This window comes from Salvelinus namaycush, chromosome 16 (assembly GCF_016432855.1).
Source record: "Salvelinus namaycush isolate Seneca chromosome 16, SaNama_1.0, whole genome shotgun sequence".
Lineage (NCBI taxonomy): Eukaryota > Metazoa > Chordata > Actinopteri > Salmoniformes > Salmonidae > Salvelinus > Salvelinus namaycush.
In genome coordinates, this window is record NC_052322.1 from 4,556,851 (window position 1) to 4,575,074 (window position 18,224).

General features: G+C 41.5%; 1 protein-coding gene across 2 annotated transcripts in view; it reads left to right on the forward strand.

Annotated features, from left to right (window-relative positions):
- Positions 1-18,224, forward strand: part of LOC120060919 (dynamin binding protein) — a 115,233-nt gene that overhangs the window by 88,323 nt on the left and 8,686 nt on the right. For both annotated transcript variants that reach the window (XM_039010351.1, XM_039010352.1), the window contains 4 exons: positions 7,090-7,289; positions 7,740-7,839; positions 8,953-9,100; positions 15,825-15,842. In XM_039010351.1, the coding sequence (XP_038866279.1) occupies positions 7,090-7,289; positions 7,740-7,839; positions 8,953-9,100; positions 15,825-15,842 (466 nt within the window). The remainder of the gene's footprint in view (positions 1-7,089; positions 7,290-7,739; positions 7,840-8,952; positions 9,101-15,824; positions 15,843-18,224) is intronic.

An 18,224-nucleotide genomic window follows, 5' to 3' on the forward strand; every position in this document is an offset into this window, starting at 1 on the left:
TCCGGGATGTGGAATCATCATTTGGCATAAACAGGACTTAGCACTGAATGAAATGAAAAAAGGTACTAACCACATTTGGCAAAAACTTACTGAAGGTAAAATCTATTGGGACTTTGATGTATACATATGTGCAGTTTATGCTCCTTCTTCAGATTCATCAAATTATTATTTGTTTTTTGACAATCTCCGTACAGAAATCATTCAATTTCAGGCAGAGGGTAAAGTGCTTCTTTGTGGAGATTTCAATGCAAGAACAGGTTCTGAGCCTGACTACACTAATGTGGGAGGTAACCACCAGGGTTGGGGAGTAACGGATTACATGTCATCTGTTACATGTAAGGGATTACAAAAAAGCTGATTGTAATCCGTTACGTTACCAGCAAAAATATTGTAATCAGATTACAGATACTTTTGAAAAACTAGATGATTACTTCGAGGATTCTAAGAGGATGTTTGCGAGAGAAAAAACTATCTTTGACACTTCTCTGTTTTCTCAATGACATTTAAATCAGCATTGAAAAAAGACCACGTTTAAGTTTGTTCCACCTGAGCGTAGGGCTGGGCGATATGGCCAACATCTCATATCACGATATAGGTCATTTCATATCCTGATAACAATACATATCACGATATAGCACATTTTCTGTAAATTCGATGAATAAATAGTTTATATAAAATGACCACATGTAAAGGCCTATTCAATCAATCAATCAAGTTTATTTTATATAGCCCTTCGTACATCAGCTAATATCTCGAAGTGCTGTACAGAAACCCAGCCTAAAACCCCAAACAGCAAGCAATGCAGGTGTAGAAGCACGGTGGCTAGGAAAAACTCCCTAGAAAGGCCAAAACCTAGGAAGAAACCTAGAGAGGAACCAGGCTATGAGGGGTGGCCAGTCCTCTTCTGGCTGTGCCGGGTGGAGATTATAACAGAACTATGCCAAGATGTTCAAAATGTTCATAAATGACAAGCATGGTCAAATAATAATCAGGAATAAGTGTCAGTTGGCTTTTCATAGCCGATCATTAAGAGTTGAAAACAGCAGGTCTGGGACAGGTAGGGGTTCCGTAACCGCAGGCAGAACAGTTGAAACTGGAATAGCAGCAAGGCCAGGCGGACTGGGGACAGCAAGGAGTCATCATGCCCGGTAGTCCTGACGTATGGTCCTAGGGCTCAGGTCCTCCGAGAGAGAGAAAGAAAGAGAGAAGGAGAGAATTAGAGAGAGCCAAGATTTTCAAAATGTTCATAAATGACAAGCATGGTCAAATAATAATCAGGAATAAAAGTCAGTTGGCTTTTCATAGCCGATCATTAAGAGTTGAAAGCAGCAGGTCTGGGACAGGTAGGGGTTCCATAACCGCAGGCAGAGCAGTTGAAACTGGAACAGCAGCAAGGCCAGGTGGACTGGGGACAGCAAGGAGTCATCATGCCCGGTTTGCCGTGACGTATGGTCCTAGGGCTCAGGTTCTCAGAGAGAGAGAAAGAAAGAGAGAACGAGAGAATTAGAGAGAGCATACTTAAATTCACACAGGACACTGGATAAGACAGGAGAAGTACTCCAGGTATAACCAACTGACCCTAGCCCCCCGACACATAAACTACTGCAGCATAAATACTGGAGGCTGAGACTGGAGCGGTCAGGAGACACTGTGGCCCCATCCGAAGATACCCCCGGACAGGGCCAAACAGGAAGGATATAACCCCACCCACTTTGCCAAAGCACAGCCCCCGCACCACTAGAGGGATATCTTCAACCACCAACTTACAATCCTGAGACAAGGCCGAGTATAGCCCACAAAGATCTCCACCACAGCACAAACCAAGGGGGGGCGCCAACCCAGACAGGAAGATCACGTCAGTAACTCAACCCACTCAAGTGACGCACCCCTCCTAGGGACGGCATGAAAGAGCACCAGTAAGCCAGTGACTCAGCCCCTGTAATAGGGTTAGAGGCAGAGAATCCCAGTGGAGAGAGGGGAACCGGCCAGGCAGAGACAGCAAGGGCAGTTCGTTGCTCCAGAGCCTTTCCGTTCACCTTCACACTCCTGGGCCAGACTACACTCAATCATATGACCTACTGAAGAGATAAGTCTTCAGTAAAGACTTAAAGGTTGAGACCGAGTCTGCGTCTCTCCCATGGGTAGGCAGACCGTTCCATAAAAATGGAGATCTATAGGAGAAAGCCCTGCCTCCCGCTGTTTGCTTAGAAATTCTAGGGACAATTAGGAGGCCTGCGTCTTGTGACCGTAGCGTACGTATAGGTATGTACGGCAGGACCAACTCGGAAAGATAGGTAGGAGCAAGCCCATGTAACGCTTTATAGGTTAACAGTAAAACCTTGAAATCAGCCCTTGCCTTAACAGGAAGCCAGTGTAGGGAAGCTAGCACTGGAGTAATATGATCAAATTTATTGGTTCTAGTCAGGATTCTAGCAGCCGTATTTAGCACTAACTGAAGTTTATTTAGTGCTTTATCTGGGTAGCCGGAAAGTGGAGCATTGCAGTAGTCTAACCTAGAAGTAACAAATGCATGGATTAATTTTTCTGCATAATTTTTGGACAGAAAATTTCGGATTTTTGCAATGTTACGTAGATGGAAAAAAGCTGTCCTTGAAACAGTCTTGATATGTTCGTCAAAAGAGAGATCAGGGTCAAGAGTAACGCCGAGGTCCTTCACAGTTTTATTTGAGACAACTTTACAACCATCAAGATTAATTGTCAGATTTAACAGAAGATCTCTTTGTTTCTTGGGACCTAGAACAAGCATCTCTGTTTTGTCCGAGTTTAAAAGTAGAAAGTTTTCAGCCATCCACTTCCTTATGTCTGAAACACAGGCTTCTAGCGAGGGCAATTTTGGGGCTTCACCATGTTTCATTGAAATGTACAGCTGTGTGTCATCCGCATAGCAGTGAAAGTTAACATTATGTTTTCGAATAACATCCCCAAGAGGTAAAATATATAGTGAAAACAATAGTGGTCCTAAAACGGAACCTTGAGGAACACCGAAATGTACAGTTGATTTGTCAGAGGACAAACCATTTAAAGAGACAAATTGATATCTTTCCGACAGGTAAGATCTAAACCAGGCCAGAACTTGTCCGTGTAGACCAATTTGGGTTTCCAGTCTCTCCAAAAGAATGTGGTGATCGATGGTGTCAAAGGCAGCACTAAGGTCTAGTAGCACGAGGACAGATGCAGAGCCTCGGTCTGACGCCATTAAAAGGTCATTTACCACCTTCACAAGTGCAGTCTCAGTGCTATGATGGGGTCTAAAACCAGACTGAAGCATTTCGTATACATTGTTTGTCTTCAGGAAGGCAGTGAGTTGCTGCGCAACAGCTTTTTCTAAAATTTTTGAGAGGAATGGAAGATTCGATATAGGCCGATAGTTTTTTATATTTTCCGGGTCAAGGTTTGGCTTTTTCAAGAGAGGCTTTATTACTGCCACTTTTAGTGAGTTTGGTACACATCCGGTGGATAGAGAGCTGTTTATTATGTTCAACATAGGAGGGCCAAGCACAGGAAGCAGCTCTTTCAGTAGTTTAGTAGGAATAGGATCCAGTATGCAGCTTGAAGGTTTAGAGGCCATGATTATTTTCATCATTGTGTCAAAAGATATAGTACTAAAACACTTAAGTGTCTCTCCCGATCCCAGGCCCTGGCAGAGCTGTGCAGATCCAGGACAGCTAAGCCCTGGAGGAATACGCAGATTCAAAGAGGAGTCCGTAATTTGCTTTCTAATGGTCATGATCTTTTCCTCAAAGAAGTTCATGAATTTATTACTGCTGAAGTGAAAGCCATCCTCTCTTGGGGAATACTGCTTTTTAGTTAGCTTTGCAACAGTATCAAAAATAAATTTTGGATTGTTCTTATTTTCCTCAATTAAGTTGGAAAAGTAGGATGATCGAGCAGCAGTGAGGGCTCTTCGGTACTGCACGGTACTGTCTTTCCAAGCTAGTCGGAAGACTTCCAGTTTGGTGTGGCGCCATTTCCGTTCCAATTTTCTGGAAGCTCGCTTCAAAGCTCGGGTATTTTCTGTATACCAGGGAGCTAGTTTCTTATGACAAATGTTTTTCGTTTTTAGGGGTGCAACTGCATCTAGGGTATAGCGCAAGGTTAAATTGAGTTCCTCAGTTAGGTGGTTAACTGATTTTTGTCCTCTGACGTCCTTGGGTAGGCAGAAGGAGTCTGGAAGGGCATCAAGGAATTTTTGTGTTGTCTGAGAATTTATAGCACGACTTTTGATGCTCCTTGGTTGGGGTCTGAGCAGATTATTTGTTGCGATTGCAAACGTAATAAAATGGTGGTCCGATAGTCCAGGATTATGTGGAAAAACATTAAGATCTACAACATTTATTCCATGGGTACTATTAAAAGGTACTTACTCGTATTTGATTATTTCTCATTTTATTTAGAACCTTTGTGCAAATTTTCAATTAAGCATGTATCAAAATAGTAATGTATCAAATCTGAAAAGGTAAATAGAAAACACTTCAACTATAGTTGCAAACAAAATAAATATAGGCCTAAAATATATATTTATTTATTTTGGGGGTCTTGCCTGTTTTGCAAGTTATTTGGCATTAATACGTGTCACATTTCAATTTGCATTTGGTACCTTGGGTCGAGTGTTCGCACCAACTCACGAAACCCCCGTTTCTCGGCCGTGTAATTTGGGGCCTTGTCTCTGCAGATGTAAGTTGTAACTGCAGCTGTTATCTCCTTCCATTTTTGTGATTCTTTCCTATATGGTGTGTCGCGGGCAAAAGCCTCTTGCAACGTCTGAGTTGGGGGTTTGTTTTGACCATTCGACTGTACTTTTTTGGGTCTCATCTGTAGACTCTCTCCGTACTGTTTCACATGATTCTTGCATAGGTGGTAAAAGAGGTTAGTGGGGTTTGAGCCTGTTGTCGGGACCAGCCTGCAACATATTTTGCAAAGGATGATTTTCTGGTCCATGTCAGACTTTTCATACCCAAACCACATCCATGTGACCGAAATAGCCCCTCTTTTAGGTACGAGCTCCGTGTCACGTTCAATCTCCTCCATGTTTGTTTGTGTTGCAAATCTCCTTCCACAAGGCACGTGTGGACGCAAAGCGTCGTCCAATTAACGAAAAATATTGCCATAAAGAGTGTGATTTGCGACACAACAAAATAAACGATAGAGCATAATATGAAATGATAGACGTTTTTCTATCGTCACACGATATATCGCCCAGCCCTACCTCAGCGTGTTTGACCACAAGTTGACCACTATGATGACACACCAAATGTGTTTGATGGATCGCGGGAAAAGAGCAGGAATAGTCTTTTGTAGGCTACAGTCCAGGCCATGTCTTCCAATGGTGCGACTGCTGTCGGCATCCAAAGATTATCCAACTTGAATAAACGCTTGGAGGTAAGGATGACAACAGTGGTGTAGTCTATGGCGATACGGATATCACTTATTATTGATATCTACATAGCGTATTGAGGTGTCACACTGCTGCTCTCTCATTTAGCTATTTGCGTCATGCGACTTGTGGTTGTTGTGGATGGCTGTTCAGAAATCTAAATGTGTATTTGAACCCAATAATGGTTGAATTCAAGAAGTTTAAGATGCCTATCAATCATTGTTTTTTAAACCAGTGGACAGCCAGTGAAAAACCCATAAATGGCCAACTATATCAACTTTAACATTGATTAATCCTACAATAGATGTCGTTCAATTGTTAACATACATTTAAAGCCTCTTAAGGGGAAAGTAATCTAAAAGCAACTGAATGTAATCAGATTACGTTACTGAGTTTAGGTAATCCAAAAGTTACATTACTGATTACAATTCTGGACAGGTAACTAGTAACTGTAACGGATTACATTTAGAAAGTAACCAACCCAACCCTGGTAACCACTTCATATTTGGACACCCTCCTTGTACAGTAGCCCTATTATTAATAATAGAAACAGTCCTGACCAAATACTGAACAAAAACGGGAAGGAGTTAGTGCATCTCTGTCGAGTCTTAGGCCTGTACAGGGTTTGGTGGCTTTGCTCATTTAAAAACAGCTCTTCTAATGATTCAGCAACATTACACATTTGCTGTGGTGTAGTGACACAGGTTGACATTATGTCTACTCCTGAGACCCCCTCCTAGTAAAGAAAAAAAAAAGTGGTGTTTTATTGTCACATACCGGAGGGGTGCAGGGAAATGTGTTGTTTGATAATGACTGTAATTATATTTTAATAGATAGACCCTAATCTGATAATATATTATACTTTTGGTATCAACCCTGGTCCCCCTTGCCTTTATCCTCTGTCCATGTTCCCCCCACTCCTAAATTCCCAGTTTCCCTCTGTCCCATCCATACTCCACTCTCTCCTTTTTGCTTGATTGTATATCTTTGTTTATGCTTTCCATATTCCCAGATGTATTATTAATCCCTTGTGCCTTTCTTCCTCCATCTCCCTCTTTCCTTTATCCATGTCCCTCTTCCTTATGTTCTTCACTCTCATCTCTCTATCTAGTCTCCCGCCCACTCTTTATGTACTCTTGATAGTTTCCATTCCCACATCTCTTCCTTTCCCACCCGTTAATTCCTGCCTTTCTTTCTCCCTCTATCCCCGCAGTCCTCTTTTCTCCTCTCCGTTCCCAAAACTGTCCTCCTTCCCATCCCTCGTCTCTCCGCTGTCCCACTGAGGCCTATATCTCACTAGCTGCTGTCATAGTCTATTGTGCCATTGACAAAGAGCCGAGTCCACTCCGGTCCATAGCCCATTCAGAAGGCTCAGCAGTGCGTGAAACGGGCTCTCCGTCCGTTCCCATACACCACAGAGACCAGCCATTGACACCAGAGATCTAGATGAAAGTCTAGCCTGACATGTCTAAAGAAAATGGGTCTTGTTCGAAAATTGTTTATAACCAGGGAGTATAAAGGCCTAATCAGAAGAGTGGAATTAATTGTATTTTTCTCCACTGCTCCTCAGGTGCTTAACGTTCACGGCAAGTATGCTTGTTGACATGCTAACTTTCACATTCAATTCCATTCAGTAACCATGAAATCTTTCTCTCTTTCCCCCCTCTCTATTTTCTCGCTTTTTTTTCTTCCAGAGATGACCCTCCTGTCGACCCAGCCCAAGTGCCTGGAGTCAACCCCGGTCTCTGCAGTGGTGGCCATCGAGGACCCCGAGCAGAGGATGCTGGAGAAAAGGTCAAAGGTCATAGAAGAGCTGCTGCAGACAGAGAAGGACTACATCAAGGACCTGCAGATGTGTGTCAAGGAGATTATCCAACCACTCCAACGCAAACAGGTACACACACTACGAGAACTAGTAGAAGAAGACAATTGACTACTTCAAAATGGAGATGCCTCAATGGCGCTGCCTGTGAGTTCACAGTCGCCATAATGGGGACAGATACAACATTGCGTCCTCTATCATTCTTTATGGATTTTAATGGTCAGCTTCAAAACAATAAATATTACACCCAATTTATGAAGACATATGCCACTATTATAGACATTATAAGCTTCACGGAGCGTATGTATTGCACATCTATCTGATATATACACACGCACCTACGCACACACTATTATGTCATTCGAAAATGTTTACCCAACTGCCCAGAGACAACATATTAAAAAACAAATACATCTGGCACATTTGCAGAGTTGTTGATTCATGTGCATTGTCCATATAAAAAAAAAGAAAATGATTCAAAAAAGTTCAGTAAATATTTCTGTACCTCTACTCATCCTAAAGGTGCAGAACATTGACTTTGACGGTCTCTTTGGCAACATCAGCTCTGTGATCGACCTCTCGCGTCGTCTCTTCAAGACCCTCCAGGACACTGACTCCATTGGTAATGCCAACCCTAGACTGTTTTTGTTAGCAAACGTAATGACTCGATGATTCGAAAGACTTGAAAGATGTGCCTCCCACTGAGTCTGACTGAGAGCCAACTCAAAGTCCTCTAGGAGAGGCTGTTTTGGCACGATGCATCGATAATAAAGGGGTATGTGCTTTAACTGGTTGGTTCTTCCTCACTCAAACCCCCACATGTACAGCCAGACACGAGCGCCGCTCCCTTCCATGACAACTGTTGTATTTTCAAATCCTAACAATGAGAGGTCTCAATCCCTCAGGGGAAAAATAACATTTGAGAGAACCAATTAAAAATCTCTCAATTTCAAGGCGACTATTGCATCAACAAATGGACTCCTTTCCAGACCAGTGTGTCACAGCTCTCCCTCGCTGTGTACCTCGTGGGTCACGTCAGCCAGGCTTCCTCCCACTATGGCCATCACACACTTGATTTTGGGTCATACTGTTTGGTGGGACATGATAGACTTAAAGAAATAATCTAGACTAAAGTCCCACACCAGTTTTCCATGACTTTCTTTAAAGGATAAGTTCATATTTTTTCAACCAAATCTCTATGTTTGATGTAAATGGCATGTTATAGAAGAGTCCAGACATGTTTTCTGGCGATTTCACTTGGTTTTGAGAAACTTACTTATGCTCATTCTGCAGTGCAGTATATTCCATTGTGTTGGACTCGAGCAATACTTCCCTGTGTAGCCAGCACATGCACACACGGTAAAGTATCACTCGAGTCCAACAAAATGGAATAGAACATTGCGGAAAAAGTTTAGAATCACACAATGTCATGTGTAAAACATCTAATGACCTGCATCACTATACTGAGAGCGTTGCCGTTTCTAAAACGACGTATCTGGGTGTTATTGGAGCTTTTGTTCATGTTTTAGCCGTGCCCTGGTAGTGCAGAATGAGCATGCAGGACTATATCGCTGGTTGGGGTAAGTTTCTCAAAACCAAGTGACTCTTGCTATTTACATAAAACTATTTACATAAAACATTTAGATGTGGTTGAAAAATATGAACTTTACCTTTTAAGAATTGATTAATGCGGTACAGTAGAATGACAGTGGTATTGCTCTGTTGCGTTTCCCAGGAAAGGTGTTCCTGGACTTTAAGGTAGAGCTCGAGGAGGTGTACAAGATCTACTGTCAGAACCACGACGACGCCATCTCTCTCCTGGAAATGTACGAGAAGGACGAGAGCATCCAGAGGCACGTGCTGGAGTGCCTGGAGAAACTCAGGTGACTACACACAAACCAAACAGAGCAGATTTATAGCCTGAGAGAGAGACCACAGTCCCGTCCAGAAGCCCATACCACCATGGGCAGATCTGAAAGAATTAGATAAGTGTAAGCAATATGGCGAAAATTCCACCTGAGGGAAATTTAGAGGTACTACCACATTGCTTGAACCAATCCAACTATTTCAGATCTACATAAGGGGTAGAAGTTAGTGTTTTTTGGGACAAGGCCAATAAGTGCTATCAGGTCAATTCCATTTTAATGCAATGCATTTGTGAGATAAATAGTTATTATTAAGGTTTTAAAAGTACAATTTTCAATTAAGGAATATTTTATTTTATTTTATTGTAATTTCAGTAACTTCCTGATTTCACTGGAATGAATGACATTGACTCCGACCCTGCTCTCAACAATGTATAGTGCCTTCTTTTTTCCGTCTCCTCCCTTTCAAAATGCTGGATGCCACCAGATTTCCCCCCTACATGTACTCAGTAATTTCACATCGATGTAGATGAAGAAAAGGAGACGAGGAAGACACTTCAGATTGTTGAGATATACCCCATGGTTGCGTCACAATTCTCTTACGTAACCTCAACCCATCCTTTCATTGCTTTGGATTGAAACCTGTTTTTTTAGTTTACCAGCAACCGCGAATGAAAGGACACAAGGAAAGGGAGTTATATTCCAAAGAGAATTGGGACATACAAAGCATTGTTTCATGAGACGTTTTACTATTATGTGAATTGATAGAGAAACCTTACTCACCCTTCTGCAATGAGTGGCGTGTTTGTGTGTGAGCTTGTCTACTTGTGACATCAACATCTAGAAAAAATAGAAATCTCACCTCATTGAGGATGAGAGATGGAATACTTTGTCCTGGGTTTTTAGACTTATGGAATAGTATAGCCTGATCACATTCTCTTTGTACTGGGTTTTTAGACTTATGGAATAGTATAGCCTGATCACATTCTCTTTGTACTGGGTTTTTAGACTTATGGAATAGTATAGCCTGATCACATTCTCTTTGTACTGGGTTTTTAGACTTATGGAATAGTATAGCCTGATCACATTCTCTTTGTACTGGGTTTTTAGACTTATGGAATAGTATAGCCTGATCACATTCTCTTTGTACTGGGTTTTTAGACTTATGGAATAGTATAGCCTGATCACATTCTCTTTGTACTGGGTTTTTAGACTTATGAAATAGTATAGCCTGATCACATTCTCTTTGTACTGGGTTTTTAGTCTTATGGAATAGTATAGCCTGATCACATCCTCTTTGTACTGGGTTTTTAGACTTATGAAATAGTATAGCCTGATCACATTCTCTTTGTACTGGGTTTTTAGACTTATGGGGCGGCAGGGTAGCCTAGTGGTTAGAGCGTTGGTCTAGTAACTGAAAGGTTGCAAGTTCAAATCCCCGAGCTGACAAGGTACAAATCTGCCGTTCTGCCCCTGAACAAGGCAGTTAACCCACTGTTCCTAGGCCGTCATTGTAAATAAGAATTTGTTCTTAACTGACTTGTCCAATTTGTAAGTCGCTCTGGATAAGAGCGTCTGCTAAATGACTTAAATGTAATGTAAATGTTATGGAATAGTATAGCCTGATCACATTCTCTTTGTACTGGGTTTTTAGTCTTATGGAATAGTATAGCCTGATCACATCCTCTTTGTACTGGGTTTTTAGACTTATGAAATAGTATAGCCTGATCACATCCTCTTTGTACTGGGTTTTTAGACTTATGAAATAGTATAGCCTGATCACATCCTCTTTGTACTGGGTTTTTAGACTTATGGAATAGTATAGCCTAATCACATTCTCCCCAATAGGAGACTATTGCCTGACGACTCATCTTGAATTTAATTCCACTGCTCTATTGTCTGAAACTGCTGGTGTCAAAAAGAGGTCCGTTGTACAAAACAAATGAATCGGCGATTCGATCGTCTCGAACCAATCAGAGTATCAAAGCCAATGACGTGATTCATGATTCACGAAGGCCTGATCTGGCCCACCCATCGGTTCCTGAGAAACAATTAGAATGGTCAAAATGTGTTGGCGTTCTACAACATTCTGCCTTCTGCTGGGGAGGAAAGCAAATCCAGACTTATTGTGGAGAAGAAACGCTAGTGGGCGTGGCGTTTGGTCAGAGCGATATGGGTGACCTGTAGTGCTTTCAGAAGATATTTTTTTTCAAGCCACTAAATATATTCCGAACCATCTTCTAGTTTTTCTTCTGTTGTGGTCCCATATTTGCATAACTCTAGATAGAGGGTTACAAGCAAATCAGTGTTTTAGTCTGACTCGAGTCCCGATATTCGTGACTTGGACTCAACCATTGGTGACTTGGACTTGGACTCGCCTTCTCGTAACTTGTATTTTGCCCTTAGACTGGATAGGCTATGAACAGAATAGTAACAGCACTAGGTACGCAGCGCAGTCTGGTGAGCTGTGGGGGAAGCAAGCGATAAATGTGGGCAGACAGACAGGCAGGCTCTGCTCTGCTCTGGCTCTGCCTCCGATCATACTTATTAAACAAGCGACTCTTGCTTCCCCGTCACCAGTCACCAGCCTACTATTTAGCTATCCTTTGCCTGGTTAAGAAACACAAAGCTGCTTTACACATTTTAAAACAGTACTATTGAGTTGAATAGTAAAACAACAGTCTAGCTATGTTGTGTCTCTCCCACTTGAGTATAGTTTATATAGTCTCGCTCTACCCTCCCACTTTCACCCCTGCTTCCCAATTTCTGACAATTCGACCCCTTCAGTTTACACTCTGCAATAAAAACCTACTCAAATATCAGTGGGCGTTTTACAAAAAAACTGCTGAATGTCTGTTACAATAATTGCAAATATCAGACTAGCCAAATTGACAGGAGCAATAGACAATTCCGTCTGGAGACCATGCATTCACTACTGAACTTAATATTTATATAAAATATGTGTGTGAGCCTGTATATGAAGGACTTATTATTGCATATTGCAAGCGATGATGACCATTGGGCAATCGGAGGAAAAACTTTGCATATCTTTAATGTAGCTAGATTCTCGCCTCTTGATTGAGCTCGGATTTGGTCATGGTAGAAGAAATCTGCCTAGCAACTAGTAATGCCTTGTTTTAAATGAATCTGAGTAGAGTGGAGCTACTTTGCCATGCTTCCATACTTTGAACTCATCTCGAGCATAGGCATTGAGATCATGTGGCTTTATACCACACGCGCACACTCACGCACAAACATGTATGAGTAGTCCAGTGAATGGGATGTCCTTCCTGTCCCAGTACATTTTAATCATGTGGAGTTTGAAGAATGTGCCCTGCCTAGTTTCACCTCTCCAGTCTTGTTTCACCCAGTCTTTCAGCAGAGACTAGGGCTAACACCGTTTTGTTTATCCACTAGTGTGCTGGTGTGGGCTTTGTTTGAAGCAAGATACCATGATTCATTTAACAAGAAGGGCCTGGGCAACGGCGTCCTGTGTTCAACTTGGCTCAACTTTCTTCACAATTGCCTAGAATACATGTCGTAAGTAAGCTTGACGTACAAGTACACACCCTGAAAAGAGGGCCTTACCTAGGGCTGTGACCGTATTTCCACCAAACCGGCAGTCATGAGTCATGGCCGCAGTCAAATTCCATGTGACCGCTGAGTCATGTTAATCTCTTTTTATGCACTCTGGACATGCGTTGATAGTGCCTGACCATCAGGTGGCGAATGGCCTCGTACTCAGGGCTCTATTGTCCCTCTAACCACTCTGCCATCAAAGCAAATGCAGTCAAAAATCACGTCAAACACTTATCATCAAAACAGTATCATGCTTTTAAAACTCACTATTAGGCTACATTTTTTGACCTCACTAGCCTCGTTTCTATCCCACCATTTTATGCGGATGGATTACCTGATGCATCAAAAAAGTCACGACCGGGCTAATGGAAACATGACATTTTATCAATTGTCCCGGCAGACTATTTTTTTTATTCAACATGGTAGGATCTTTTTGTGTCTGTAACATTAATTATGTGAGAAATGGTGACGGAATCGCCTTAATATTGATATAATAACCATCATATCGAAGTAAACTTGGAGTCACACAATAATATGTTGTGTGGTCCTCTCACTACGACTCGGGAAACCATACAGTGTATTAGGCTACAGATGAAATAAGTTCTGATGAACTTCACAGGGTGGTGAAAGTGCAACGTGATGATCTTGATGCTCCTTTCCAATAAATATCAAGGGTCTTATTGTGGTGACATGAGGATCGATGCTTGGCTGCCTTTTGACAAATACAAATCATATCGCTCTTTTGTCCATAATAATCTCATGATGTAGGTAGCTTACCTGCACTGTGTTTGCGAGCTGTTGGCTCGCGTGCATGTGCCAAGACAAGAGTCGGCACGTTTGCTATATAACACTATATAACAGTTTTTGTGACAAAAACACCAATAAAGTTGAAAATGCTATGGAAACCCATTTAACTTGTATTTTTCATTCGGTACATGGGAATTTAACAGTAAAAGTCATTTTTATGTGCACTATGTCAACACGCACAGGCTTTTATCCACAAAAAGTAAGTTTGATGGAAGCATCTCTGGAGAGAAAATGTGCATATTGTTTTATGCAAAAAAAATATATATTAGCATGAAAATCTGTCGCAAATTAGATAGAAATCTAGCTACTGTGATGATCAATATGAAGAAAGTTCAAGAATAGGTTGAAACTGAGTGGAAAACATGGTCGTTGTGGATGCTGATTCTAAGCCAAACACAACTAAATGGACAGCGCTTCAAAGGTGATGATTAATTCGGTAACACGTTTTACTTGACACCCAGCGGCATAACACATTATGACACGGTCATAATGTCGTGGAAATTCTTACACTCAAAGTCAATCTTAAATGAATCATTCTTTATTTGTTAGCGCGCTTGTTGGTTGGAAAGGTTCCAACCAACACAGTGCACCATAGTACACACGTCAATCAGGATCTCTCCCTGGTCAGACCCAGCAGTTGTCTTGTATACGGCTATACACAGACAAGTTATATTTGCATGATTTAGCATAATTCATTGATCATTACCGTTTTGTTTCATTCATGACCAATACCTCACGAGGCTTCTTCTCTCTAAGCTGAGACCTTGACTGAGCTCTTTCGTTCGTTCTCAAAACAAGGTCTGGGCGTACTGCCAAATTGCAGCTACTGATAGTGAGGATTTGTACAGTCAGCCACTTGCATGAACACATGAATTAGTTATAAAGAAAAGCACAAACATAAAAAATCCATTACATTAACCATGTCATATGTCATAACAGTTTAAATAACTTGTCATAACCTGTTATAAAATGGACATGACACTGTCATGACACATATTTAGACCTGTTTATGACAACTACATAAGAGTGTCAAAACACACAAAACCTATAGCACATAAGGTAAAACATTCCATTACACTATAGCCTACTTGTCAACAGTATGTTTTGAAATTGAAATTGACCATATTAAATTATTATTGTTATTGCGGACACATTGATGTCAGACATGCACCTGCCCAAATGCTATGTTGCTGATGACTGGGATGAATGCAGGAGAAGTATTAAGGAGCTCCCCCTTTCTGATTGATGACTGATTTGTGCGTGTGCGCGCACGTATGTGCACAGGCACACGTGAGTGTCCGTGGATACAGAGGAGTAACATGTCATATATTGCTTGTCTAAATAGCTTTATATGGCCCCAGGAAGGGTTTAAGAAGAAATTCTTATTTACAATGGCGGCCTACCCCGGCCAAACCGTAACGGCGCTGGGCCAATTGTGTGCGGCCCTATGGGGCTCCCAATCACGGCCAGTTGTGATACGGCCTGAAATTGAACCAGGGTCTGTAGTGACGCCTAGCACTGAGATGCAGTGCCTTAGACCGCTGTGCAACTCAGGTGTACTACAACTTGTGCTACGACAACAGCCGTTGCTATGACGCAGTGCCTTAGAGCGCTGTGCAACTCAGGTGTACTACAACTTGTGCTACGACAACAGCCGTTGCTATAGCATTGGACAGTTTATTAACTCTAACTTGGATTCATGGATTTCTGCAGTTGAACTACGCCCTTTAAAGCTCTTAAAATTAGCACTCCAGGGTGAAGTTTCCTCTAGGTACAGATCTAGGAACAGCTTTCCTTCCATCAATCCTAACCTTAACCATTGGTGTGGGAAATGGAAAACTGACCCAAGATCAGCATGTAGGGGCAACTTTACCCTACACCCAAACTTGGCACTACCATATATGTTACAAGGGTATGCAAGGCTAGATTAGAAAAGTGTATCCTCTCATAATTGAGTGTAGCATCGAAATTGACATTGACTTACATTTAATGTATTGTATTTTGTTCAAGATTTAAGTGGATTCGACAAACTGCAGGTTATATGACCTCTGTACGGTTTACTGCTGTGCTTCCTAAGGTTGTTTGTGTGATCCTCCCAAAGCCTGGAATGTAGCTGTGGTCCTAGAGATGAACAATACCAACGTTCCTATCACAGCTTAGTGCTAATAAACTGTGAACTGCTAGACAATAGCGGTGACTCTGTTAGGGAAACACCTGTTTACTGGACAGACAGGTATAATCAAAGACCCAGGCCATATGCTCTTTAGCCAAGCTTTATAATGTCTACTGTATGTGTTCTTGTCTCACTCTCCCTCTCCCCATCCCTCTGCTTCTCCCACCCTCTTCCCCATCCCAGGGCGGTGTATCGCGACTGGTAAGTCTCCCTAAAGAGTGTTGCTATGATATCTGCATGAGAAACCGCCGGACTGCATGACTGTGGCTCACTAACCCCATAATAAGCTTTGTGTTTTCTCCTTTAATAGTTTTAAAGCTGGTGTGTGTGTGCTGAAAATCTTTATATTACTTAGATGCACTTGATTTAAAGTGCCTTCAGAAAGTATTCATACAGCCTTGTTACAGCCTGAATTCAAAATGGAATAAATATATATTTTTCCTCACCCATCTACACACAATACTCCATAATGAAAGTCAAAACATGTTTTTATAAATGTTTTCAAATGTATAGAAAATTAAATACAGATATATAATTTACATAAGTATTCACACCCCTGAGTCAATACTTTGTAGATGCAACTTTGGCGGCGATTACAGCTTTGAGTCATCTTGGGTATGTCTGGATCAGCTTTGCACATTTGGATTTGGGGATTTTCTCCCATTCTTCCTCAAACTCTGTTAAGTTAGATGGGGAGTGGTGGTGAACAGCAATCTTCAAGTCTTTCCACAAATTTTCATTGGGATTCAAGTCTGTGCTTTGGCTGGGCCACTCAAGGAATTTCACATTCTTGTTATGAAGCCATTCCAGGGTTGCTTTGGTTGTATGCTTGGGGTCATTGTCCAGTTGGAACGTAAATCTTCGCCCCCAGTCTAAGGTGGTTTGCACTCTGAAGCAGATTATCATCTGTCACCACCATGCTTCACGGTAGGGATTGTGTTAGACGGTTAATGAGCTGTGCCTGGTTTTCTCCAGACATAGCGCTTTGCATTCTGGCCAAAGAGTACATTTTTTGTCTCATCAGAACACAGAATCTTTTATCCTTCTGGCAGGTTCTCCCACTTCTACCAATGAACTCTGTATTTCTGTCAGAGTGTGTTCTTGGTCACCTCCCTGACCAAGGTCCTTGTTGCTCAGTTTGGTTGGACGCTAGGCAGAATCTAGGAAGTTCAATATTTTTTCCATTTTCCAATGATGGAGACCAATCTGCTCGTGGAAACTTTCAACACTCTAGAAATTGTTTTATACCCTTCCCCAGATATATGCCTCCTCACAATTCTATCTCGGAGATCTACGGACAGTTCCGTGGACTTCATGGTATAGGTTCTGCTCTGACATGCACTGTCAACTGTGGGACCTTATGTCGACAGGTTATTTTTTTCCTAAATCATGTCCAAACAATTGAAGTGGCCACAGGTGGACCCCAATCAAGTTGTAGTGACATCTCAAGGACGATCCAAGAAAATGGGGATGCACCTGAGCTCAATTCATAACAAAGGGTTGTGAATACTTATATAAATGAGATATTTCTTATATAAATGAGATATATATATTTTTTTTTTGTCATTATTGGGTATTGTGTGTGAGAAAGAAATACATGAAATACATTTTAATTCAGGCTGTAACATAGAAAAATGTGGAATAAGTTGAGGGGTATTAATGCTTTCTGAAGGCACTTGTAGCTTTCCAGGGGGGCAGGGTTTGCAAATATTCCATTAGTTCCATTGTATCGGGGGAGTTAAATCAAGCACACCCTTAAGTATTTGAGAGAAAGCAAATACTATTTTGGCACAAGTCTGGAGCTCACACAATGTGCTGCTGGGTTTTATGCTCTGTGTGTGTATGTGCATCTGTGTTTACTGTCGTGACTGCCTTTGGTAAAGTGAAATGTTGATTCTGTTTTGTGGGTCCAGTTTTCTAAGGGCCGACAAAGATTGTTGTTAGTGACTGAACAGACGTAATGCTATCTAGTGGAGTACAGCAGTAATCCCTTCCACATTTACGTATTGACAATATTTTATTAACTGAAATCATCTACTTTAACATATTCATCAGAAAATTGCTTTCAAAGCTAATAATTTAACATTCACAATATCCAGATCTTCATTTGCTTTGCTGTAATTAGCTTTACATATTGTATCTTACCTATAGATTAAATATAAATCATTGAATCCTGTGTCAGGTTGCCTAAGTAGCTTTTTCTCTTGGAAAACATTCAAACTAAGCCAATAAATGTGGATGTTATATAGTTACTGGACACATGTTGAGTCCCTCCATTTCCACATGAGTGTCATCATAAAAATATGTGCACTTTTGATGATAATGATTGTATATTGAATGGCCAGCACGTTCCTTACATTCACTATATATACAAAAGTATGTGGACACCGCTTCAAATTAGCGGATTTGGCTATTTCAGCCACACCCGTTTCTGACCGGTGTGTAAAATCGAGCACACAGCCATGCAATTTCCATAGACAAACATTGGCAGTAGCCTTACTGAAGAACTCAGTGACTTTCAACATAGCACCGTCATAGGATGCCACCTTTCCAACAAGCCCTGCTAGAGCTGCCCCGGTCAAC